The sequence below is a fragment of the Eleginops maclovinus genome, chromosome 7, assembly GCF_036324505.1.
Source record: "Eleginops maclovinus isolate JMC-PN-2008 ecotype Puerto Natales chromosome 7, JC_Emac_rtc_rv5, whole genome shotgun sequence".
NCBI lineage: Eukaryota > Metazoa > Chordata > Actinopteri > Perciformes > Eleginopidae > Eleginops > Eleginops maclovinus.
In genome coordinates this window covers 25015457-25042857 of record NC_086355.1, presented here as the reverse complement: position 1 = coordinate 25042857, position 27401 = coordinate 25015457, and the positions used below count along the sequence as shown (strand labels likewise).

General features: G+C 41.8%; 3 protein-coding genes and 1 long non-coding RNA gene across 6 annotated transcripts in view; 1 reads left to right on the top strand and 3 right to left on the bottom strand.

Moving 5' to 3' along the window:
• Positions 1-27401, bottom strand: part of LOC134867715 (inactive dipeptidyl peptidase 10-like) — a 679335-nt gene that overhangs the window by 231792 nt on the left and 420142 nt on the right. The gene's annotated exons all lie outside the window — the stretch shown is intronic.
• LOC134867426 (inactive dipeptidyl peptidase 10-like) overlaps positions 1-27401 on the top strand; it is a 237865-nt gene that overhangs the window by 118131 nt on the left and 92333 nt on the right. For both annotated transcript variants that reach the window (XM_063887980.1, XM_063887979.1), the window contains exons 2-3: positions 7130-7241; positions 8271-8366. In XM_063887980.1, coding sequence (XP_063744050.1) covers positions 7130-7241; positions 8271-8366 — 208 coding nt within the window. The remainder of the gene's footprint in view (positions 1-7129; positions 7242-8270; positions 8367-27401) is intronic.
• LOC134867665 (uncharacterized) lies at positions 18069-22335 on the bottom strand. The gene is made up of 2 exons (XR_010166164.1): positions 21957-22335; positions 18069-18727 (listed from the first exon to the last, which is right to left on the bottom strand). It is a non-coding gene; the product is annotated as an uncharacterized LOC134867665 (long non-coding RNA).
• Positions 24252-26838, bottom strand: LOC134866853 (general transcription factor II-I repeat domain-containing protein 2A-like). The gene is made up of 2 exons (XM_063887025.1): positions 25608-26838; positions 24252-25339 (listed from the first exon to the last, which is right to left on the bottom strand). Exons 1-2 carry the CDS (start codon positions 26478-26480, stop codon positions 24365-24367), a joined length of 1848 nt encoding a protein of 615 aa, XP_063743095.1. The 5' UTR covers positions 26481-26838; the 3' UTR covers positions 24252-24364.

Genomic DNA, 27401 nt, shown 5'->3' with positions numbered 1-27401 from the left:
TTAGCTAGCCCACTGTCAGGGCCGTAGCCAGCATTTTGGAATAAGTGAGGTCCATGATGCGCGCGCAAGGCGCGCGCGGCGATTTAAAAAAAATATATATATAAATATTTTAAATTATATTGTTTTTTAGATATACATTTATGTATATGTATAATATATATATATATATTTTATGTATTTATTAAATTACAAGTCACACAAGAGTTTTATTGTTTAAATGTCTTTTAATTGTATAAACCAGCATTTTCCCCCCAAAAAATGTACTGTACTATATTTACATTTTTTTTTATAGCAATAGTACACCACCATGTTTTTAAAGAATATAGGGGGTAACTTTGAACTTGATGAACTGAATGATGAATGATTCCAAAATAAAAATAATATTCAAGTAGAAATAAATCATTGCAAATTACAGCCCTCCAAATTTAACCCATAGCCTAACCCAATAAAGTCAATAAGACTAGATGCTTATTAATCTACCTGAAAAGGAAGCTTTGGCTGATCCTACAGTATGGGTCTAATGCCAAAGTAGCCAACAAATGAGCTAAAATATCCGTTGAAGTCGTGGACAGTCCCAAAACGGATATTTAAAACGGATATTTTGCTCATTTGGACACTATTTTAACGGTACAGGGTAAAATAGTAGCCTACTTTCACTTACCAAATGGTTTCTTGACGTTGACACAGGCTAGAAGTTACTGTCGTTACTGCTATCATTCACACACTGACTTCATGTCGGCTGAACATTCTTATCCTCGCGTCGCACGCGCGCTTTGTGTTATTTTTTTTCTTAGTTCTGCACACGTAAACGCAAAAAGCCGAAAGTGCACACAGGAAACCGAAAACAAAGCCCATGGATGTTAACCACAATCTGCAAAGCACGTTTCACAGAGGTTTAATGAGAGGTTTGTAATGTTTGATTCAGTTGGGCATTTTTGACGTTCAAAAAAAAAAAAAAAAAAAAAAAAAACCTCGGATGAAATAAGCGAGGTCCGGACCTCCCTTACCTCTAATGTGGCTACGGCCATGCCCACTGTATATGTGGGACGATTGGTTGAGACGTGGGCGGGACGTTGCCAGGAGTTCAATGTAAAGCCAGCCTATATTTCCAGGGTTGCCAAATCTCTCACATCTGGCGTTTGACCCACGCTCACTCTCAATCTCACGCTCTCACGCTGCCCAAACTATTCTCATGCCAAAATGATAGCCGGGATCGTTTTTGGATGGTTATTTACAGTGTTGAGTTGACAGCTGCTCAAGCTGTCGATCCACTCCCTTCCCGCCCCCACCACTCTTAACAACGATAACAGACAGCAAAACAGTGGGAGCTGGTTGGTCTATCCCCAACCCGTATTGTGTATGCGCAGAATCCGTTTTAACGCCAGACTTTTCATCAGTCGACGGCGAGATGTCCTGAAGGAAAGGTGGGTTTGCACCGTGCAAAGTGATATCGGTGAATATGTTTGAAAACCTGATTAAAGTACGATAACCTATTGTATAAAAGCCACATATATATATCTTTTGTAAAGTGGGGGAGCCCTTCACTCGCAGTGGTCAATGTCGCGAAACATTTCTACTATATGTATACACTGCTACTAACACACCGTTAATTCACATTGTGTTCTTTATTAGTTATTTATCTCATATGCACATATCACAACAATAACATAACCCATTTGTCCTTTGACAAGTCATTTTGTTTGGCAATAGGCAGCAGTTTTAATGAGCAGTTTAGTTGCAATACATACTGTGGCCACCATCCTACACAGTGCACCTTCAATTCATGACATTCCAAATGGCACTCATGTCAAGCTTGTGGTGGCTTTCATGCCTCACTTTACAAGACATATGGTCAGCAGACCGCCGGGTCATAACCCACTTTTTAACGTATTTAGTGGGGTTCCACAACTCCAGTGGTGGGCCCACTAAGTTAATGAACATTAACATGACAAATTCTCAACTTTTAGTTGATTGCGAATGGGTGAAATTATGTTGTTCATTAGGGAGAACCCTCTTTCACACTCTGCAGTACTGACGGCCAGTGTGTCTCCTGCATGTTTCAACTGTATCAGTCCTCCTTTCAGTGGCAAGCCACTGTCCTTAAGGTCTCTGAAATCTTGCTTGACATTTGAGAAGTGGATTTTAAGACGGGTACAAAGCAGCCTTAATTCGGCCTCTCCAAATAAGACTGGCACTGGAGTTGGCCAGGTTTCGGGATTAAGAATATTCAGCAGCTCATAAAGTTCTAGTTCACCCTCTGTGACCATCCTGGACAGCATGCTATTACTCAAAGTGTGAAAGAATTTCTGAGGTGGAATCATTGTTTGCCTCCCACCTGTTCTCACTGGCACCCCTTTGAAAACACCTTCTTCAACACCCTGACAAGCAAGTTTATAGTATGCCCCTTTTTCCTCCGCCATTGCTGAAAAAATCTCAGCCTGTCTTTTTATTTTTTTCATCGCTTCAGAGAGACGGATGTCTCTGCTTTGTAATGCTTCTGATACATCTTTTAGTTCCTCCAAAGCATCATACATAAGTCCAAGATTTTTAATGAAGTCTGCAGATGACAGTTTATCTCCCAGGCTTTCATACATACACCTCTCTAAAGAGGTTCTAGCCGAATCTTGACTAGCACTTGTGAAGTGCTTGTGCAGGGCACTATACATGTTCCACACAGCCTCAACAGTTCTGTAGGAGGAAGCTACCCACCTCACACCTAAAACCCGACCTATCCTCCGCAATTGTGTTCCCACTGATGCTGCAGCACTGTTAAGTTCTCTGATGTTTTTGGGTGATTGGCTGTAAAGACTGTACAATTTGTCGAGGAAGCTTGTAAAGTGGTTAGTCTCAACACAGCACTTTACTGCATCACCAACTGAGAGTTCCAACCTATGATTGAGACAGTGCCATCCCACAATGTCAGGGTATTTTGCTTTGAGTTTTGCATATACGCCTGCCTTTTTACCCAGCATCACTGATGCCCCATCTGAGCAAATCCAACAAAACAGTCCTTCAGAAAGTCATCATCTAGTCCATTGTCCACGAGGCACTGGATCAATGCATCAGTAATGCCATCTGCTGTAGTGTTTTCCAGCTCAATGACATTTAAGAAAAATGTAAGTGGGTCTGCATTTGCCACAGATGCTCGTAAGTATATAACAAGACAGGATTTCTTACTCACTGTAGTGCTTTCATCCATCAGGATAGACCCCTTGGGCTTTGTACGCCTGATACTGGACATTAGGGATTTCTTCATCTCTTCAGCAATAAAATGAACAATGTCAGTGCATACCACATTACTGTGGAGGACTCTGCCCATGTTGAGCCCATTGAGTGTTTGTAAGTCTATGAGGCCCGGGTGATCTGTAAACGGTCGGTTATTTTTGGCAATATAATATGCCGTTCTGAAGACCTTTTCAGTTGTGCTCAACTTTTCTTGCTGTGCTCTGAGAAAACTGTCTTCTAATGAAGCCTCAGGTGTTTTCTGATAAACTGACTGAGCTAGCTTGTGACTGTGGGAGGTTTTGTGGTCATGTAGTTTTTTTCTCAATGATTTCATTGCTTATCTTTTGTGTTTCCATAAGGAGTTACTCTGGCATTTTGCCATTCAGAAGAAAAGGAATGCCTTATGGGTCCTGACTTAAAAACTCCTGCTGAAGCTGCATCCCTACAAACCTCACATCCTAGGGCTTTATTTGAAACATATATGAAAGGGAATTTGGTCTTGAAGTGTTCATATTGTTTTAAATTCAGCATATTGGCAAATTGCTGCTGGAGGGGTCTGTAGCTGGGCCTGCTCTGCTGCTGGAGGGGTCTGTAGCTGGGCCTGCTCTGCTGCTGGAGGGGTCTGTAGCTGGGCCTGCTCTGGTTCTGGAGAGGTCTGTAACTGGGCCTGGACTGGTGCTGCTGCTGCTGGAGGGGTCTGTAGCTGGGCCTGCTCTTTGCTGGAGGGGTCTGTAACTGGGCCTGGACTGGTGCTGCTGCTGCTGGAGGGGTCTGTAGCTTGGCCTGCTCTGGTGCTGGAGAGGTCTATAGCTGGGCCTGGACTGGTGCTGCTGCTGGAGGGGCCAGCTGTAGCTGGGTCTGCTCTGGTGCTGCTGCTGGAGGGGCGAGCTGTAGCTGGACCTGCTCTGGTTCTGGAGAGGTCTGTAACTGGGCCTGCACTGGTGCTGCTGCTGCTGGAAGGGTCTGTAGCTGGACCTGCTCTGGTTCTGGAGGGGTCTGTAGCTGGACCTGCTCTGGTTCTGGAGGGGTCTGTAGCTGGGCCTGCACTTACTCCTTTGCTGCTCCTGACAGTGGTACTGTTAAATGCATAAAATATGATGGTTACCAATTCTAAACACTGTATTAAATATGGCTGGGTTTTTTTGTATGTTGTTGTTGGTTTTTTTGTTGCCAAAATGACCTCAACATACCCACTGAAAAAGTCCCTCAGTGTCCGCTTCATTGTCAGAGTTACAGCGTCTGAACAGAAAAATCAAGTTAAATACCAACGTATGTGGGGGTGGTCCACTACGCACAGGCTCACAAACTTGAATGTAGTTAAAATCAACATGAGCTACAGTACAGAATGAAAAAGAATCGAGCTACCTAAAGACATTGTGGCACTGAATCCATCTGATGTTATGACTGTAACAAGCGAAGCAACAATAAGTCTTTCAAAAGCCTACCCTACCAACACTGCCATTTACCATGTGTGCTGAAGTAGGTTACCACTCATCCTTTCCATTAGAAATAACTAATTTGTAACGAATAACGAAGTTTAGCGACCTCATAACTTTGGCCAAACTCATAGGATTGGGAGTCGAGCACGCTATCCAGGCTGGTGGTTGTCTCACTAGCAAGAGAGACGTTTGCTAGTTTCCATACGCAAAGCAACGTTGCAGCAGGCATTCGCTCAATCAGTTAGCCAACTCTTTCTTTTTTAAAACATTCTGATGTGATATTTAACTAGCAGGCTAGAACCCACAGAATAACTAACTTGGTAAATGAACAATCTGACAGAATACAGCCTGAAATACGAACTTGAGGGTGATTTTTATTTCTCGACTGAGAGACGTCTGTTAATGATATAAAAGGACATTCATTGCCTGAGAAGCTAAAATACACGAAAGAAGCACAACTTACTGTCTTGCTAAAGAATTGTTCCTATGTTGATAATGTATTTGCAAATTCATAGCACGAAGATACAGCACAGACAGCGACCAACTGCAAAGTCGTTTCACTCAGAATGACATCTCGCATGTTCTTCTTATTTTTGGGTTTTATGGCGGTTGGCAAACTAACGTGAATGGTGCATTACCGCCAAAAATCTCGCATGTTGCACTGACTGGCTGGATTGAATAATGCTGTGATGTCATGGCTCTGCACAGTGCTGTAATTCACCTAAACTTGCTTTTATTTTCAGCGTTATTATTGACAAACCTTCCTTACAATTTTAATATTTTGTAGAAGACTTGAAAAATTAATTTAATCACATTAAAAAAAAAAAAAAAATTAAAATATGATCACTGGAGCAGGCGGAGCGGAGCTCCGTTTGCTGGTCCGTCCGAAGTGAGGAGGCGGAGCTGCGCTCCGGAGCGCTCCGCCCCAATTTAAACGCTGTATATATATATACACTTAGGTCCTGCTACAGACAGGATAGCAGTCATTTAATCCGCATACGTGTAATTAAACACATGATATCATAATCTCACTCCAGCCAGGAACCCAAAGTTGGCACACCTGATATTTCTGATATGACGTCAAGTCCACAGCAAATCTGGATCAGCTCGTTTGTACCCCCGTTTTTACATATGTGGGTAAGGAGGAAAAGAGAAAGGGTTGTACTTTCTGACACTTTGTGAGTCTCCTTGCACACCAGGGACACATAGGGATGGTTATAAGAAAGTAAAACGTGCATTTTGCATAATAGGGGACCTTTAAATGACAAATATTTACACATTTAGTCTGTTTCCAACACTTTTAGGGTTTTTGTATAACCTTCATCAAATGCTATATTAATAAGGTGTTCCATCAACAGATAAAAGGATAATATAAAAAGAGCAGATCCATGGTAAAAGATTAGTAGCAGTGTTTATTAGGTCAGTAATTAACATTCATTAATTCTCCAGAGATAATGCATTGCACATAACAGTGATGATAGTCTGAAATGAAGTAGCATTCATTGAAAAAAATAGTGAAAGAGATTATGAGACATTTTGCAAACATATTTCTCTACATTTGAGGATTAAAATAAGGATTTAAATAGGGTCTTAATGAAAATCTCTTTTCAACATTTGTATTATTTTACAAACACAGTATTGAGGTCTGTGAGCTACAAATGATGAGGAAGTATTAAAAAAATGCCAGACTGCATCATCAGAGCTTTAGGAGTCTCTATAGATGCTGAATAGGAGTTTGAGGATTTTGTGGTTTGGACTGAAACCACTGCATATACGCACCACAATCATTACCTCACTCACAGAAACAGAGCACTGCACCATCCCCATCACTCAGCTCTGTCTGCTGTATTTCCTGAAACATTAACATCAAGCTTGGATTTCCTGGCCTGGTTTCATCTTTCTGTCCCGGATTTAACGTTTTTATTGGAGACCAATGCTCTGTAAATTAGAGTATTGATCCCTCAGACTAACCTCAAGCTGCCTTCACATGCGTCTCAGCTCACTGGGTGATGAACAGGATAGAGAACCTTGAAGAAACTGAAGGACCAACCATTCACCAAACACACCTGCAATAAAACCACACTGAATAGTTTGATAGAAGGAAACATGACTTTCAAATGTAACCCGGGCAGTGAGTCGCTGTATTCTCAAAGAGGTTGAATCATTTAAAAGAATGAATGAATCATGGAAATCGGAAAAATGTTATATAATTGTGACTTAAATGAATTAGATCACTATAAATGACCAATTCATGTATAGAAACAGGAAATTCCCAAAGCGTTCACATTTTCTATGGAGCACAAAACCGATTTGCTCCCTCAGATGTGTGCTGTTGCATGAACGGCTTAAGTCCTCTGTTTTGCTCACCCTAAAACCCTCCAAATGCATTATTTTGTGTTGTTCTTTCAGTAGTATTAATAAATGATTTGTTAGTAATGCCCTGCCTGGTTTTTCTTGCTGTGTAGGACGCAGGGCCGATTGGGTCAGACAAGAACTGGAAGGGCATCGGGATTTCTCTGCTGGTCATCGTGGGGGTTCTGTCTCTTATCGGGCTCTCCATTGTTCTGCTGTCTAAAGGTGAGGCTCCCTGCACATCACGTCACTCACAGTGCGTTGGTAGCTAGGGCGGTTCTAAGCGGGGGCCAACAGGGGTCAGTGTCCCTGTTATGCTAAACTGGGACCCCCCTGTTGCCCCCCTCCAAAAGACAAGTTTATAACATTACAATCTAATGTAACTCAGCAGTCTAGTCAGACACCTTCGAGCAGTACACCACCACTGGCCAACTGAAGAGCGCAGGACAAAAGACAGTCTTGTCATCTCTGACCAGAGGCTGCTCCCTTTTTACTTCAAGTAGGCTTCAAGCCTAGACGCTGAGAGAGTAAAAATCACAACAAACTCAGGATATTGTTGTCCCTATCAAAAAATAAAAACTTCAGGCCGGATGTAGAGTACAGATTGAACACATTATATTCGGAGATGCAACAAATACTGTTTATGTGACTTAATGAAGTTGTAACTTAGCTACTGAAATAAGTACTGTAAATGAAAAAATAACTACAGAAACAAAGAACTGTAAGTTAAAGTTACTGAAACAGATACCGGTGCAGAAGCAAATACCAATTAATGTATTTTATATTTATTTTACCCACTCATTTATATTTTGTTAGTCTTTTTAACCGGTGTTTATTGTGCCCCCCGCAACACTGATGTTCAGCAGAAGTAAACTGGTGGTGAAATAGAATCATATGAGCTTTAAAAACAATGTAATATTAAATACTGTACAGTGAAATAAACTACTTTTTATTGTAATAATAAATAAATATTTAACATGCAGAGAGATGAATGGTATGAAGTTGTGAAGGCATAGAGCTCATGACTTTAGCAGTCATGCACTCAATTCGATGTTCCTGCATCACTTGTACATTTGTGTGTGTTTGTATATAAAAAACTATGTTTGGATATAGCCTGGGATTTTTCTGAAATGTTTGTAGCTGCATTTTAATTGTCTATACAAAACTTAAATAGAATAGAAAAAAATGCTATTGTAATTTGACGGTTGATTCATTGCTGACAGTTTATATAAACATTTATTTTTTATCCTGTAGATGATGCTGGTAAACCTTTTGGTTCAGAGCTGACACTGGATGACCTGTTTCAAAGAGACTTCCAAATACATGATCCTGATGCCAAGTGGATCAGTGGTGAGTTGTCGAGACTGAAACTAACTCTGCACTGAGTAAGAAGTTGTCATGTGCTTTGTTCTGCTATTGCCATAATTCATTTAAAATCAGATTTTCTTAATAATTTTCTTTCTGCAATATCTGCAACCTCTAAATTCCAGCTGTTATAAAGTGGTTAATAAACTTTTATTAAGAGGAAAGTTGATATGAACTAAAGGTATGGTCAACCTAGCCTTGCTTTGTCCTCATTTTTATTTTCAATGGGACCATCATTTACAAAATGAACATCCAACTGTGCAAAATAAAAAAGACTATCATAGATTTCATAATACCTACAGTTGCAAACTTGCCATGATTTAAAAAAAAAAAAGTATTATTTAAGAATCAGTTGATAATACCACCTACGTGTGTTTCGGACTGTGACTGTGACTACTAGAAATTAGCCATGCTGAGTTGCTGACAGTGTCTTTGTCTTGCATTAGGTACATTGTTTTGCTCCCCGCACAAGAAAAGATGACGTTGAATAAATGCCCTAGTCGGCTAGTCCCGCTGCTACTACTAGTATATATTATAATATAAAGCTAAGAATGCCAAGTTTTTACAAGCCTATTTAAAATGAAAGCCTATTTTCCCAAAAGTATTGTTCAGCTTACCTCGATCGTTGTTATTTTGCTCGCCAAACATCGCCGCCAATGTAGGCTGAGGCTGCATGTGGAGTAGTTTCTATTTTGTGGTTTCGCCTCAAGTGCCTCGCTATGCTCGATGCTACCCCAGCGCACTTGATCACTTTCCCGCACAGGTAACACTTCGCAGTATCTAGCGGCAGTTTCGTCACATGACCCCACACCTTACTGGATTTAAAGCCCCACGGCATTGTGTTTACATGACCCGTGACGCCGTAGACCAAACAAAGGAGTTAGCTACACTACCAAATATCCAATATGGCGACCACAGCAGCCCACGCTGTCCACTATGTCTAAGCCCATCACATCGCTAGCTTCCCTTGATATCACACAGATCTCACGAGCAGTTGCGATATTTTGCGAGACTTGGTGAGTTCAGTAATGGCCGCCATATCAGAAGCCCACACAATGTTTTTTGTCTTTTCTCAGCGCAAATTTCTCGATCTATGGAAGGTTTTAGATGGTTTAGAATAAAAAGGAGAATATGCGTAAGTGCTAGTTTTTTTCGCGAGTCGAAGTACCGGTTCCCGACGTTCCGGTTTCTACCGGACTTGAACCGAAACTATTTACAAGTCCAGTACCGGTTCGGCGTACCGGTACGCAGCTTTAAGACTGAGGAATCGGTACAGATGCAGTTTGGAATTGAAGATGTTCAGGTATCGCTTTGGTTTTATTGCTCATTGGAGTGAAGAGGACACATAGTTTTGACTTTCAACGCTCTCAAGCATCACATCAGGCCTGCAACGTGAGGGGTTTTATTTCATGTTATTTGCCGGTTATTTGTGTGTGTGTGTGTGTGTGTGTGTGTGTGTGTGTGGGTGTGCTGAATGAGTGTGGGCCCACTGAGTTCAGTGTGAAATTGATACAAAGGTGATCTGAACTAGTTTGATATTATAATAATTTCCAGTTAAAGGGATTAGTAATCTGACAATATTGAAGGCACATTCTGACTGTATATTTCATGTTGTTTGTTCACAAGTACACAGGAAATAATTGATATATCTATTTCTTAAACTGATTTCAGTGAGAAATTTGGTGATTTCTGTTAATAAAGGTATTTAAACTAATGTGTTTAAGGTAAGTGACTCGTGAAGTTACATTATTTAAAGGTGCTTAAAGGGACTCAAGATAACACAAAGGGTACATTGGTAACATATAAACAGGATAATGAAAGAGAAATAAGACAACATAACCTTATGTATTCTTTATAGTAAATTTGATTTATTGAGTTATCGAACTCAGGGCCCTTCCCTGATTAAACTAGGGAATAACTGGGCTACATTAACATATTAGCATCCATAAAACAATGGATATTAATATCCAAAAACATGAAGATTGCACTTTTGAAACAGTGGCGATCAACACAAAAAATATGAAGCCATTTCTTCTGCCGAGCCATTTTAGAGAAGGCACTGTTTGGCAAATACATTATCATTACATAATATGCAATATTTTAAAACACTCTGAATACAGAAAACCAAATGCAAAAATGGTGGCAAACCATTCCCTGAAATCCACTCGTCTAACTAAACATTGTTCTTTTAGGGGACTTGCCATAGCAAGTAGGTGTCAATAAACTAAGTGCAGTGACAGAGCTGGCATGTACTCGATAGGAAATGAATACCCTACGCTACACAGAGTGGGGATAGGAGATGCACGTTATGAATCAAATGTAACACTGTGTGTTGCAGATGAGCATGGGATAACTGTTAGTTTCTGATCATTTAGACCAGAGGTCTTCAACAGGGGGGTCACGACCCCCAGGGGGTCCGCGGAGGTACTGCAGGGGGGTCGCGAAATCTTTGGTTGATTAGACAATTTTTTATATATATATTTTTTTTTACAAACCGTTTTTTCCCACAAATTGCAATGTCTTTAAATGCACAACACAAATCCAAAATATTATAGCGAACGGAAAAATGGAGGCAGATGTGCCAATCACGAGGCCGTGTGACACACGCTGGCTCATAGACATAATATTATGTCTATGCGCTGGCTCTGTCAGGTTCCCCGTGATTGGACGAGAGCCTATTCAGGCCCCAGTTTACTGAAGACCCAGACACAGGGATGCACGCAGCGACATTATTGAGAAGACCATACATAAAATGGATCGTTTTGTAACTCGAGCGAAAAAATCAACAAGCACAAGCGAGATACCATCCACCAGTGAACATGCAAGTGACGAGGCAGAACCTGCTGCGCCTGCAGATGTTGCAGCTAATAAGGGTAAGCGCAAAAGGGAGAAGACACGAAAATATTCAGATCATTATCTGAAGTTCGGGTTTACCTTTAAGGAGACAGATGGCATTGAGTTTCCAATGTGTGTCATTTGCTCTACTGTTCTTTCAAATGAATCTATGAAGCCATCAAAGCTGCAGCGTCACTTGGAGACAACACACAGCCACTTAAAAGACAAACCTGTTGAATACTTCCAAGCTAGCCTCAAATCCCTCCAAGGTCAACAGACATTGATCAGAAAATCAGCCAAAGTTGGGGAGCTAGCTTTGAAATGCTCTTATCAAATTGCTCTTCGGATTGCCCAGAAGAAACAGCCATACACACTTGCAGAGGATTTAATATTGCCTTCAGCAACCGATATGTGTAAAACCATGTATGGAAATGATATTGACATTAATAAACTGAAAACCATTCCAGTGTCGGACACAACCATAGCTCGCCGTATAGACGAGATGGCATCTGATGTGAGGATGCAACTGATAGAGAAGCTGAGGTTGGCAGATGCATTTGCGTTACAATTAGACGAGTCAACAGATGTGTCGAAGGACGCCCAGCTTCTGGCGTTTGTGCGCTTTGTCGACGATAAGGAAATGCAGGAGGAATTTTTGTTTTGTAAGTGCCTCCCTCAACGCACAACTAGTTCTGAAATCTTCAAAGTGATCGATGTTTTTTTCAGAGAGAATGACATTCCGTGGACAAAATGTATTGCGCTGTGCACTGACGGTGCAAGAGCCATGGCTGGTTTAAAAAGTGGACTAATCGCACTTGTAAGGGATGTGTCTCCGCAAGTGATTTGGACGCACTGCATGCTACACAGGGAGTCACTTGTTGCCAAAGATATGAGCGCTGAATTGGCAGATGTCATGGACTCGGTAGTGAAAGTAGTCAACCTAGTCAAGAAGAGCGCATTGCAAACACGTCTCTTCTCGAATCTCTGTGCTGCTGAGGGAGAAGAACACACTGCGCTACTCTACCATTCCGAGGTTCGGTGGCTTTCACGTGGAACAGTGTTGTCACGTGTGCTGGAATTGCGCAAGTATATTCGGGAGTTTTTACTTCTCCAAAAGCGCACAGAGCTGGCTGCACTTTTCAGGGACAATGTTTGGGTCACCAAACTTGCCTATCTTGCTGATGTTTTCGCTGAGCTGAACAAACTGAACAGTTCAATGCAAGGCCGCAATACCCATGCCATTCAACTGTATGACAAAATGGAAGGCTTTCTAAAAAAAATCAAAAGGTGGAGGGAGCGCATCGGGGAGGAAACATTGTCCATGTTTCCATCAGTGGATGAGCTGGGAGATTCTGCTGTGCTCTCGCTCCCCATTACACGCGCAATTCTTGCGCATTTGGAGGCGCTCGAGGGACAATTTGGGCACTACTTTTCTGAGGCTGACTCCTGGCGCAGGGACAAGACATGGATGCTGTTTCCATTCACAGATAACGCAGCAGACGGCACACACCTGACAGTGACGGAGGAGGATCAGCTAATCGAACTATCCACTGACAGTACGTTCAGACACATATATGACACAAAACCACTCACCCAGTTCTGGATCTCTTGCCAGAAAGACTTTCCGCTATTGGCAGGAAAAGCCATGATGAGCCTTTTGCCCTTTGCCACAACCTATCTTTGCGAAAGTGGATTTTCCTCACTGACTTACTTGAAAAACAAATACAGGTCAAGGCTGCAGCCTGAGGCTGATATGACCCTCTGCCTGACAACCTCCATCCGTCCAAGGCTGGATCAGCTGTGTGCTGCTCATCAGGGTCAGACATCTCACTGATGTGAGAGTACGTGTGCCATCCACAGATGGTTTGAGGATTCATTGTCACATCTACATGCATGTTTAGTGTTAAAATCTCATAGCTCAGTGTTTGTTTATAAATGGCAGTGGTACGGCCACACTGTACCTTGCACTTGTTTAAAATAAAAACATGAATATATTAACCTGTGTATTATTTGAATAGCTTAGTATTGAATGTACAATAACAGTATCTATGTTTACACACTGCACTAGGCCCCGTTTAATATAAAACACAATTGTATGCCATATTAATAGTAGGGGGTCCCTGCTCCAACTCTCCATCAGTTTGGGGGTCCCTGGCCTGAAAAACGTTGAAGACCCCTGATTTAGACAATAAAGTAGCTCATAGTTTTGAATTTCTTATTAGTTTTATTTTATTTCAAGTTTTTTCAATGTCATTTTATTTTAGTGTTAGTTTTCAGAGTGTGTTTGCTAGTTTTAGTTTAGTTTCCATTTCTCATTAAGGTTTATTTTTAGTTTGTTTTTGTTAGGGCCAGGTATAATGTCTCAGAAGTATGTAGCTTCATATCAATACATGTTGGAGAAGTGTGTCAGAATGGCCATAATGTTTAAACCTTTTCATTTGAGAAGCAACTTAAGTCCTCTTTCACTAACACACTCAGAAGAAAACGACCCCAGTTGGCTAACATTAGAGCTGAACAGCTCTTCTTTTAATTTGTTTTTAACCAGGCATACAGGTTCTGTTTAGTTTGAGTTTTTCTTAAAGAATGTCGTTTTTTATTTAGTTTCAGTTTGAGAGTGATTTTCACCACCACTTATCCTGCTCACCTCCAGCCATTAATTTCACCCCATGAATGCCAGATTGTCTTCACACCAGTAATAGGCACATATGGGTCACTTTTTGTGACCCAAACATCACTATCTACTGTGCCTGGGCACAGGTCAAAGAATATTCCCAAGCCCTCCTTCTATGAAGTTAAAAACACAAGTTAGCAACAACAACAAAAATCTCTCCTCTCGTGCCATCAGTATAATAGTATCGTACACTACAGTGAACATGTGTCTGCAGCCATGCCAATAGTTTGACTTTTAACTGTCTATATTTTGAATATATCTCTCTGAGATTACTGCCTCTAATACACCAATACAACAAAGGTGAATGGAGTTGAATTTGTGCTGCCAATGCAGCAAATTTGGGAAATTCAGACCTCACTCTCAATTCGTATAAGGACCTTTTCTTCAGTAGGAAGTAGCTCCAATGAAAACTGTCTCAACTATGTTCTGGATGGATAATTCCACCGTATCAGGAACACAATGAAAGCAGGTTGAAGATATATTAATGAGACCAATATCTCAAAACTTGGACAAATACACAAACCTATCTTCATTTACAAATACAGTGGTATGCAAAAGTTTGGGCACCCCTCTGAGATTTCATGACAATTTGCTTTTCCTTTATAATAGAAGATCACAGCAACAACATTTGTTTTCCTACAAAGATGTAGACGTTTTAGTGTTTTCCAGACCAAAATTCTTAGGGTAGCATTACATAGTTTTATTATAATAAAATAAAATGCAAAAAATGGGATGTGCAAAAGTTTGGGCACCCTTATAAATAGCATTCATTTCAACACCTGTACGGATTTATAGCTGACAGGTTGCTGCACAAAATTGCTTTGATTAGCTCATTAGACCTTCAATTACAAAGACAGGTGGAACCAATCATGAAAAAGGCTATTTAACATAGGTAATAGCTGGCTGTGCCTGGCCTAGGTTCTTTCTTAGGGAGTGGCAAGATGGGGACCTCAAAACAACTCTCCACTGACCTGAAAGCTAAGATAATCCAACATTATAAATTAGGAGAAGGGTACAAAAAATTATCTGACAGGTTTAAACTGTCTGTCTCCACAGTCAGAAACGTAGTTGTGAAATGGAAGGCCACAGGAACAGTCTGTGTGAAGGAAAGATGTGGTAGGCCGACAAAAATAGGGGAAAGGCACAGGCGAAGGATGGTGAAAATGGTCACAGAGAAGCCACAGACCACCTCCAGAGAACTACAACAACATCTGGCTGCTGATGGTGTAGTTGTTCACCGTTCCACAATCCAGCGTACTTTGCACCAGGAAGAGCTCATTGGAAGGGTGATGTGCAAAAAGCCTTTCCTGAGTGTTAATCACAAGAAGAGTCGCATGAGGTATGCAAAAGCACATCTGGACAAGCCAGAAGCATTTTGGAACAAAATACTGTGGTCAGATGAGACCAAGATTGAGTTATTTGGTCATAACATGAACAGGTATGCACGGCGAAAAAAACACACTGCATTCAATGAAAAGAACTTGTTGCCCACTGTAAAATTTGGTGGAGGATCTATCATGTTATGGGGCTGTGTGGCTAGCACAGGTACTGGAAAACTTGTTAAAGTTGAGGGCCACATGAATTCCTTACAGTACCAGGAGATTCTTGACAAGAATGTTCTAGAGTCAGTCACAAAGTTGAAGCTACGCCGGGGTTGGATTTTTCAGCAGGACAATGATCCTAAGCACCGATCAAAATCCACCAAGGAATTCATGCAGAAGCACAGGTACAATGTTCTGGAATGGCCATCCCAGTCCCCAGACCTTAACATCATTGAAAATGTATGGATTTATTTGAAGAAGGCTGTCCATGCACGGAGGCCAAGAAACCTGACTGAACTGGAGACGTTTTGTGTGGAAGAATGGGCCAAAATACCACCTGCCAGGCTTAAGGGACTTGTCTGTGGCTACAGGAGGCGTCTACAGGCCGTTATTGCAGCAAAAGGAGGCAATACTAAATATTAATGGAATTATTTCTTAGGGGTGCCCAAATTTATGCACATGCCTATTTTTGTTTGAATGCACATAAACATGTTTCTGTTTGACCAATAAAAGTTATTTCACTACTGAGATGTTTCTGTTACCATAAGGTATAACATATGTTAAAATGAAGTTGCTGCTTCAAAAGCTCAGCAAGTGACAAACTGATGCAGTGGTTTTCCTAAGGGGTGCCCAAACTTTTGCATACCACTGTACAACGAGGGGCGGCTCTTTAAAGGACACATTATCAACAGAACCTCACCTCCATCTAGTTATTCTGCCAGTCAAACTCTGTTAAGTCCCTGATGAAGGAAAAGACGCGTGGATTCATATCCGACGTCTTTCACTTTACAGTTCTTCCAGTTTTCCAGCTTGTCTGGGCCTTGGCACTGCACTTGCTGGAGTCAGGATTGATCCTGACAGGAACCTAATAAAAACAACATTTAAGTACATATTTAGAATCACCTGGCCGGTTGAAAGAGCACATCAGGTTAACAGGAGTCCTCTCTGAGCAGATCAACAAGTTTATAGAAATATCAAACGTATTTGATAATTATAGGGCAAAATCATTTAGATGCTGGTTGGAGACTTGATATTAAGAAGACCTTGTATTGCCTTACATCAGACAAATGTCCATGGTGGATATATTCTCCTCCACTTAATAACACCAGTGTATGCATTTGATGGACACATTGATTCTCCATGTAAATCTTCTTTTTGTTTTTCTCTTTTGTCTGTATGATCATGTGTTTTCATCTTTGGATACACATTAATATTCTTTCACCACGAAGAAATGTTCATGGTGTTTTCCTAATGTCATATGGCCCTATGTTAACCTAACTTGTTTTAATTGCTTACCTCATAGTAATGGAAATATGCCACCTACTGTACATGCAAGTTTTGTGATTTCACTGGGTCAATGCTGCAGTTAAAGTATATGTAAAATACATATCCACAAACTCCAGCATTGTGGCTGCTTCCACCTCATATTGAATATTGAACACATAGGAACTGGCAAACAAGACGGCCAAGGCAGTTGTGAAATCTGGCATGGGAGGTGAAAGTGGGATTTACAACCCGTCCCTCTATGGACAGCATCCACTTGTTCGCAGACCACATAGTTTCTCCTGCAATAATCAAACATAAAACAACAATTATATTACAATACAGTAATGTCTGCAGACCCTCTCCAATTTTGGCCTGTGCAGAATTGAAAAGGGACACTCACAAGAGTTACCGGACTGTATTTGCTATGTCCACTTAATTGCATTTATCTTTAATATACCACTTTTAATGAATGAAAGTTTAACCTAGCACAATGAGCCCCGCGGTGGTGGGAAAGGAGAACTGGGCCTCAGCATCGGCAGGAGTTGTAGTCGGCTATGAGTATTAGAATTTGGAGACGAAACAAGGCCAGGCTGTTCATAAAAACATCTTCATCTACTTCATTACTTGCATTATCATTGTGTAAAACTCTGGCTACGGTTACATAAATTAACTGACCAGTGACATGCGGTGAGGTTCATGGCTGGTGAGGCAGTAACTCTTTCAGAGTCAGATTTACAAATATATGAACCCCAGAGTAGTTAACCATTTTCTTGGCAGCATGAACATTGACTACTGGTTATGTTTCATATATCATATCAGCATTCTTTATTCCCTCAATGTTTTCTAAATGTTGACCCTAATCGAAATATTTATTTATTTAACAAAGCTTTTTTAGTGTGACGCTTTGATTACATTTAATACAGACTGTTCAACAAAATGATAACCCGAAAAACTAAATCATATTTTATTTAAGGTCAAAATGTAGATAGATAGAATTGGAGGATGAAACCCTCTTCATTGGTCACATACATGCACACAGCAGAGCACACACAGTGAAATTGGTCCTCTGCATTTAACCCATCCTAGTGCTAGGAGCAGTGGGTAGCTATCGTGCAGTGCCCGGGGAGCAATGGGGAGGGGGGATAGGAGGTGTCCGGTGCCTTGCTCAAGGGCACCACAGCAGGGCCTAGGAGGTGAACTGGGACCTCTCCAAGTAGCACACATCCATTTTGGCCGTCAATCGGAGAAAACAACTACACTACTACCAGTGGCAGCTGGTGGATTTTTTTCTAGGTAGGGCTGTGACACATGCAATCAATTTAAGCAAACATCCCAGTATGACTTTATGCAAAAAAACAACAGGACTTTTCAGTGTTAATTTAACAGTCTAACATTTTAATGCCTCCATAAACAATTTAAGCATTTGAGACTGAGGACTATGTGCAACAACTTAAAAACAATGGCATTTGCAATACTGGTGAGAAAACGTGGATGATTTTTTTGACAGTTTATTTGAGGAATTTTGCTCTTCTCTGCTTCTGTGAGGCAAACCTCTCAATGACCTTCTTATTAAATTCAGGAATGTCCCTGACAAGTTTCTTCTCAATGGAGAGCATAGCCAGAGCATTGAGGCAATCCTGTGTCATGGTGTTTCTCAGGAAGGTCTTGATCCTCTTCAAAGTAGAGAAACACCTCTCAGATTCAGCTGTTGTCATGGGTGTGGTGAGGAGGATCCTGAGAAGACTGACAGTGTCTGTGAAAGTGCTCTGAAGGTTGTTCTCCATGAAAAACTGGTACAGAGACACCGCACCACTGCAAGCATTGAACTCACTGTTATCATAGATGAGGGACAGTTCCGTTTTGAGCTTGGCCTTGTTCAACATGGGGTACGTCTGCACTGTCGTTTCAAGTGCTGCTTCAGGGAACTTCCCACTGTATTGTGGGAACATCTCTCCATGCAACAGTGTTGCACTGATGAGGTGCTGGGTGAAGGAGAACAGCTCCTTGGCGTGGATCAGGATGGTATCACAAACCTGTAAAAGATATATCATTATCTAAAATAGCAATAAAGCTGTGAAAGTGATGCTGAACAAATGCATATTTCCAAGTCAAGTATATGACACTTAATTGTACTTCACAGCTGTGCATGCTGCGCATGCTGCAGGACTTCTGCCCCGTGTACCGGGTGTCTGGAGGATCGGTAAATGAAATCCATCATTCAGTGTTCTTGGGAGGCCGTCGTATATATTTGTGACTTTGTTATACTTGCTGCTACTCCCGTTAACTTCCAGGATCTTACTATGGCTCGCTCAACTTCTCTCTCGCTCTTACACATGCACACACGTATCCCCCACTCTCTCTCTTAAAGGGATAGGCTGCCTTAGTCTGCATTGTGCTACCATTACAGGTTACATAGTAAAACATCGGTATCGGCAAAAATGTTATTCTTAACATCGGTATCGGCATCGGCCGACATTTTTGCAATCGGTGCATCCCTAAGAACTAGTCCTCCTCTAGGAATGGACCTGGTTGACACTTGAATAAGCTTGTCATTACAAAATGTGTTTATTAACTACTTTACATGTGTTATTATCCAAATCTGAGTGTCTTGTCATGTTTAAATACTAAAACAAATACAAATGTGATGTGATACATGATATTCATCACTTTGATGACATGGCACATTTAGACTGTTGGAAGTGAGGAACTGATCTTTTCTAAAAGCTTTGTCAGTCAAAATATAGTTATTTGCCTGATTGTTTGCATGCTGTCTGTGACTTTCTGGACTAGTCCTTTTATGAAGATGAGGGCGATGTTCCTCTTCTGCAGCTGCTTGAATAGCATGTCCACGTGTGGCATGATCCTGTGGAACAATTCCAGGAAAAACAGAAAGCCTCGTGTTCAAGCATCCTCACAAAGCTTCCAGCCTCTCTGACAGTCACAGGGTCAAAGTTCACAGAGCCTTCCCACCGTGTTGTAGAAGCTCTGGGGAGTCTGTGCGCCACCACTTGGTCGAGCACTGAGGTTCGCTTGGGTGACCTGGAGAAGAAGGCAGAAAATCCACCAATGTCTGAAAGAAGGTGCAGATCCTGGGGATGTGTGATGTTGCCTGCTGCATTATTAGGTTCAGCTGATGCACATAGCAGTCCACGTAGTGTGCATTCCCGTACACATCCATTACCTTACGCTGCACTCCGCCAGTGGCTCCCCTCATAACAAAAGCCCCGTCGTAAGCTTGGGCGATAAGTTTGGCTTTTTGTCCATTTGGGAGTATGGTGCTTAGCCTCTCCAGAAGCGCTGTAGCGATTGTGTCAGCAGTCAAGTTCTGGATAGAAATGAACTCGAAAAACCGCTCTTGTACTACACTTTTAGTGTCGATGTAGCGTAGCACAAGCACCAGCTGGCAGTAGGTGGATACGTCCGTCGTCTCGTCGGCTTGAATGGCAATAAAATCAGCGCTGTTTATCTCCTGCAGAAAGTAATCCCTCAGCACCGACAACATGCTGTCCAACAGCTCGTTTTGTACCGTCTTTGACGTGCCTTTAAACACGGTGGCGGTCTTCAAGTGCTCCTCCAGCACAGTGTCCAGGGAGGAAACTAAATTCACCAATCCCCTGAAAATACCAGGGTTGACTGAAGATTCTGTCTAGTCATGCAAAGCCAACTCAAAAGCACCACAAAACTTGACACAATCGATTATTTTGCCTAAAATATGCCGTTTTTTATCCACCTCCTCACTGTGTTTCCTCACGGCAATCCTGTAGCCCTCGTCCAGCTGCATAGCAATGTTCGCTGTGCCTAGCATGGCTAGCTTCATAGAATTGTCCATGTGTGCCCTGGTGTTCTCATGCTTCCTCACTTTCTCAGACAGCTGCTTCATATCCCTCTCTCCAGTTGTTGTCCATGCGACATCTGTCCCCCTCGTTGTTTTAAAAATCAAGCAAGGAAAGCAACATAAGGCATTAGCATGACTGCATCCCGCTAGCCAAGCCTTTCTTGTGTACCAGCTACTAGAGAAGCCTCGCATATACGGCTTCCCTTTGTCACTAGCCTGCTGCTGTTTGATGACAATATCAGGTTGATCTGGCCCCAGCTCTTTCACCTGAAGTTTGTCCGCCAAACTTCTTCTCTCAAACGGCTCTTGAATGAGAGATTTCACCGAGTTAGGGACCGGGTTGAGTCTTTGGGTAGTGCTCATGCTTGCCATTGTTGTTGTAGTTAAAATGGTGCCTGCAGTGACTGGTCCTGACCTTCAGGAGCCTCTTTATACATTTATGGCCTGGGGCTATTCTGAAACAGCCCCACCGGAAGAAGTTTTGATTACGCTGATTCAGAGCTGATTCTGCTACAGAGACCCACCTCCGTGGGGCGATTTCTCTTTATCCCCAGCACAGTTTTTCAGTCATACAGTGTACTAGGAAAAGCATATATGTTACCCAAATTGTTTTTAAATCATATTTTACACATATTTCTGGGTGCATTCCATATTTTAAACACACACATATTGACAATTTATATAATCAATCATTTGTATTATTATTTTTATTATTAATAATAATGTTTGTGGTTAAGGGAGGGCGGCACCCCATCGCCCCCTTTGGGCCAGCCGCCACTGACTACTACACTTGACTCGGATTTGAGCTAGCTTGTTGGCGCCTAGCGTCTCGTCTCTGCGTAGAAGAACAGCAGCCGCAACAACAACCTGTGGACTCCCGTTCGCCCTCTTCAGTGCGGCAGAGAACTGCCTCACTGTTTATTTTCACTGTTGTCTATGTCACATCAGCAAGACTAAATAAGTCACACAAATACATTACATACAGCAGTTAGACTATGGAAAGTCAGCACGCATAATAACAGTGTCTGTAAACATTATGTTGGCAATATACAGAGAGATAGCAGCAGGCACGCGCAAAATGCATGCACTCAACACAGTTTGCGAGAGATTGCGCAATCCCAGGTGAAGTACATCGATGGGCACAGCTGGTCACTGCCGCAGCTCGCATCTCTCACATGTATTTGAACAGAAAATACAAAAATTCACCGATTTTGACTTAAAAAATGATAAAAAATGATAGGAATCATACATAAAATACATTTATAGCACAGACTATTGGACATATTAATATGTATTTAATTTTATGGTATTTGTTTTTTTCCTTTTCATGATGACAGGCCCTGTCTCCCCTGACTGCACGTCCCTGTAACTGACTAAATTGGATTTAGTGAGTCAATAGAAAGCATTTAGTTTGTTAAGAAACTTACTTGATGGGTTCTGTATTGCTCCACACTTTGAAGGTATCCCAGTCGTCGTTCAAAGGGGCCATGTTGTGAATTTGCAATAAACCTCCAGCACTAAATTACTTCTCTCGGGATTTCGGCCTTTCCACTCCTGCAAAATTACCGCTGCGCATAGCTGTGACTCTGTTCAATCCAGGGCGTTGTTCGTTTCAGTCAGTCGTCAAATTTACGGAAAACCGCCCAAAAGGACCGCATTGTCCACCTGTGAACTAACCACCGCGTAACCACACACAGCTCACCACACAAATTCTCAGAAACAACCGACAATTTTGGATAGCGGGAAGCTACATTACACCATGATCCTCAGCCACTGTCAGCCGGAAGTGGCGCGTTCGATATTTGATTGGGCTGTCTGCCGTGGATGGGCTTCATTCCACTCCAAATAGCTGCGGGTCTGCCGTAACCCGAATAAAACGGCTGGCGTTTTCTGTCTCGTTTAATTTCCAAGAATATGTCAGTACTGGGTAATTCCAAATTTCAAAATAAATATATATATGTATACTAACATAGAGAAGTTATCCGAAAAATAAAAATAAGAAATAACTATATTATAGTATAATGAAGTATGAAAAAATATAATGCTGAAAAATGGGATCCATTCATATATTTCAAATACCAGTACCTCATTCTTTGTCCATATCGTCCATATTTCCTTTCCTAAATTTAAACATTGTATATCCATTTTTTTTTAACTATTGCTATTCCATTCTGTCAATATATTTTAAAATCCATTATTTAGTTATATTAATTTGTTTATTTCACTTCAATATACATTATAATAATCATAATAATTATGATTATCACTATGGATGCACCGATTCCCAAAATGTCGGCCGATGTTAACCCTTAGATGCATAAGTGGGTCAAAAATGACCCGGTGAGGTTGTTTTCTTGAAATATCTTCGTAATGAAAAATTGTTATCATTTAATATTCCAGGTATTCCTCAAAAACATGTTTTTGATATAATGCCATTTACATTTTTAACTTACCTTTTAAGAAATTGTAGTTTTTGTATTACTACCCCAAGCTTCCATAAGTGGGTCAAAAATGACCCGCATGCATTTTCTATGGAATCCAATGGGAACCTTTGATTCTTATCAACTGTGGCTGTCAGGAATACATTAACTGTGGACCACACAGACTATATCAGAAGTGTCACCCCTCAGGAAGATTATTTTACACAGCGAGAGCTGATACGTGTAAGTATTATCCTCATATAATATTGTGAGTGTGTCTTTCATGACTGTTGTTATTGTTATGTATCAATAAATTAGCCTACTTTATAACTAGCTAACACTAGCTAGCTAACTAAGATAGCTAACATTACTATATGTATTGTGTGTGCGTGTGTGTGTGTGTGTGTGTGTGTGTGTGTGTGTGTGAGTGTATTCATTTATATAGCTACATATTGATCTATTGAAAACATTACTCTTATGTTTCCTCATCCAAGGTGTCATGGCTGCTAGATACACAGCTGAAATGGTCCTACAGATGCTGGATGATGGAGAGGCAGTAACGGGGTTGGACTCCGAGTCTGAAATTTCTGATGATGAGGACCCAGACTATTGTCCAGGTGGCAGTGGCAGTCGCCCACCTGGAAATCCAACTGAACAGGATCAATCTGACTCAGAAGATTCCTCTTCTGTGTCTTCTGAAGAAGAAAGTGTCCAAATCATGTCCAACAGAATGAGTCGGAAGGGCTCTTACTGGAGCGAGTTACCTCCCACCCAGGGCAGAACACAGAGCCACAATATCCTCAGAAGTCGGTCAGGGCCTGCACAAGGGCTTAGCACCACTGTCTCACCAAAAGATGCATGGGAGCTCTTTATCACTGATGATATAATACAAGAGGTGATGAAGTGCACAAACTTGGAAGGATGGAGAGTAGCAACAGCTAGAGGAAAAGAATGGAAAAATGTCACCAAAGATGAATTCATGGCCTTCATTGGATTGACCCTGTTTGCAGGAAGTGAGAAGAACTGGGATGTATCAGTCCATGAGCTGTTTGGGAGTCCTCTACATCAGGGGTCACCAACCTTTTTTGAACTGAGGGCTACTTCTTGGGTACCGATTAATGTGAAGGGCTACCAATTTGGTACGCTTCAAATTTGCGCGGTTTACCTTTAATTGTATGTTATTATTAATAGTAAAACTAATTAGTTATATTCACCTGTTTGAGGACACTGCTCATTTTAACAAATTTGCACAATAGGCCTAATTATCAATAATGGCTTAAAAAGGAAGGAAACAGACAAATATCAAAATCAGCACTTTATTTCTATTTCACTGTAATCACCATCAAACAGAACAACATAACATTAAACAAAAGTATTTATAGGCCTATTTAATCCATCACAATCTTTCATAAGTTTTAATGGGAAGCCTGGCATTGCATGCTGGCAACCAGGGCCTCGTAATCTGGGCTGTAATTTGACACTGCAAGTCTGAGTGAGTCTTGCAGATGTGCATCAGTGAGCCGTGTTCTGTGTTCGTTTTTTATGAAATTCATGTCAGAAAAGGCTGATTCACAAAGATAGGTAGACCCAAACAGACTGGCAACCTTCATTGCTGCTGTGCACAGACCACTGTACTTTTCAGTATCAACAAGGCCCCAAAAGTTTGCTGCAGCCTGGTGGGCTTTGAGGCGAATGTCATTCTGCAGTGTCACTATTTCTATTTCCACCTGCCCAGCATCCAAGCTGAACATTGCACTTAGTTGCTCAGCAATGGACGTTGTGTCCACGTTTATAAATGGATTCGAAACGAACGACACACATGGCTCAAGTTTATCAATGTCACAAAACCTATTCTCAAACTCTTGCCCAACCCTGTTTATGACTTGAGTGTATTTTTCGGCAGCGTTGCCAAAAATCTCAGACGCAGAGGTATTGTCGTTCAGCACCATCTGCAAAGAGGGGAAGTGCAGCACCTTTTTTCTCTGTAAATGCGCAGAGAAAATGCTCATCTGTGCTTTAAACGCATTTAAAGCACTGATCATGTCGGCAACAGTCTTACCTTTGCCTTGCAGCGCACAGTTCAGATTGTTCAGTTTTCCAGTAATGTCCGTCAGAAATGCCAGGTCTAGTAGCCACGCAACGTCCTCCAGCAGCGATGTGTCTTCGTCTCTAGATTTCATAAAATCTTTGATCTCCCTCAACAGCGACAAAAACCGGAGCAGAATCCGTCCTCTGCTGAGCCATCGGATGTCCGTGTGGAGAAGCAGGTCCCCATATTCAGCCGACAGCTCCGCCAACATCACCTTGAAACTTCGGTGTTGTTTAGCTTTGGAACGGATGCTGTTTATGATCCTCACAACAGGAGTCATTACGTGCTCGAAGCCGATCACCTTAAAAATAAAATAAAATCACTCTTACTCAAAGCACTTAAAAACAATAACAATACAATACAATACAATACAATACAAAACAAAATGTATTTATATAGCGCCGTATCACAACTATGAAGTTGACTCTAACGACCAAAAAGCGCAGTAGGGGCCGGTCTACAAGCAGATGCGTAAAATATGCCCAATAGGCCTACTCATAATTACAAATAGGATATTAGGCCTGCAACAAGGATAACATAAATTAATAAAATACAAAATGAAAACGCACCTTTGCACATAAGGCCTGCTGGTGAATGATGCAGTGGTACTGTACGAATTTCGGGAACGCTGGGTCGCTTTTACAGAGCGCGATGAACCCTGCATGCCGTCCGGTCATCGCAGGAGCCCCATCGGTGGTAATCGACACCAGCTTTTCCAGTGGTATGTTTCTGTTGTTGAAAAACTCCTTCACCGCGTTGTAGATATCAACCCCCCTTGTGCTGGTTTTTAGGGGGAGTAGTGTGAGAAGTTCCTCTTTTGTAGAGAAATCTTGAAACACCATCCGAACAAACATCATCAGCTGCGCCGTGCTGCTGCTGTCGATGGACTCATCACATTGGATGCTGAACCACCTGCACTCCCTGAGATCCTGGTCCAGCTGATCAGTCAAGTTGTCGGACATTGCTGTCACTCTCCTGACCATTGTGCTTGCCCCCATTTGAACATCAGCTACAGAAGAGAGCACTTCCTTCCCATATTTCTCGTCTTTAAGCACAGTGTTCAGAACTATCATCATCGTTTCCTTGAAAAGGTCTCCATCTGTAAATGCCTTCTTCTTCTTTATCAGGTGTTCTGTTGCTCTGAACGAGGCTTCGGTAGCTTTCTGAGATTTTTTAGCTGGTCTTGTGAAAAAAGACTGTTGCTTGCACAATCCTGCCTTTAGCTCACTTACTTTTTCCACTCGTAGTGCGCTGCCCGGTGGGTAGTTAGCATGGTAGCTTGCGTGACAGGTCTTGAAATGCCTCTCAACATTGTGCCGCTTTGGTATCGCCACAGTCGCCCGGCAAATGAGACACACGCAGGCATCTTTTACAGTGGTAAAAAAAAACTCTTGCTCCCATTCACCGTGAAAATAATACGTTCTCTTTCTTTTTTCTGCCATGTTTTCGATTAAATTGTAATCATCCGTTCATCTTGACTTCGCTTCACTGCACTGACTGGACTCGGTCTCCACGCAACGGTTGTCGTGGAGACCAGCTAGGTCCAATCTACGTAATCTGAAGCATTTTATTTTACACAAATTACGTTTTATAAGTAGGCATATGTTTATATGCGTGCATACTGCATATTGTTATCTTCTTACAAGCAATGCAATATATTTAAAAATAATAGAAAGTTTAACAACGAATAAAATAAAGTTGTGTGTCACGTGAGAACTAGGCTATTTTAGAACAGGCCTTCGCGGGCGACTCAAGTAGTCCTCGAGGGCGCCATGGCGCCCGCGGGCGACGCGTTGGTGACCCCTGCTCTACATAATCCCATGTACAAGGCTACTATGGCTGTTGGAAGATTTGAAGACATTTGCCGTACCTTGCGCTTCGATGATAAGAGGACCAGCACCCAGAATTCAAGAGCGGCATCACCAATGCACGACGGCTCTTCCTCAAAGAGCTGTCAAAGGAGCTTGTCACACCACACATGAGGAGTCGACTGGAAGGCTGCCCCCAACTGCAAACCCCGATTATTGAAGCAATGGAAAGGTGTGGGATGACAAAAGCCACAACCCAGCCACAGAAAAGAAGCAGACAGGGCCAACCAAAGAGAAAGAGGTGTCAGATCTGCCCAAGTAACAAAGATCGCAAAGTCAACAATAGGTGTGGGAAATGCAATGTACCTGTGTGCAATGATCACAGCCAGAAACAAACTGCATACAGTGATGAGACAAGAAGGCAAAGCAGGGAAAAGAGAGAGGAACTGTCAATGACTGGACAGTTACACACATACATACACACAAACACACACACAGATAGACACACACACACACACACACACACACACACACACACACACACATACACACACA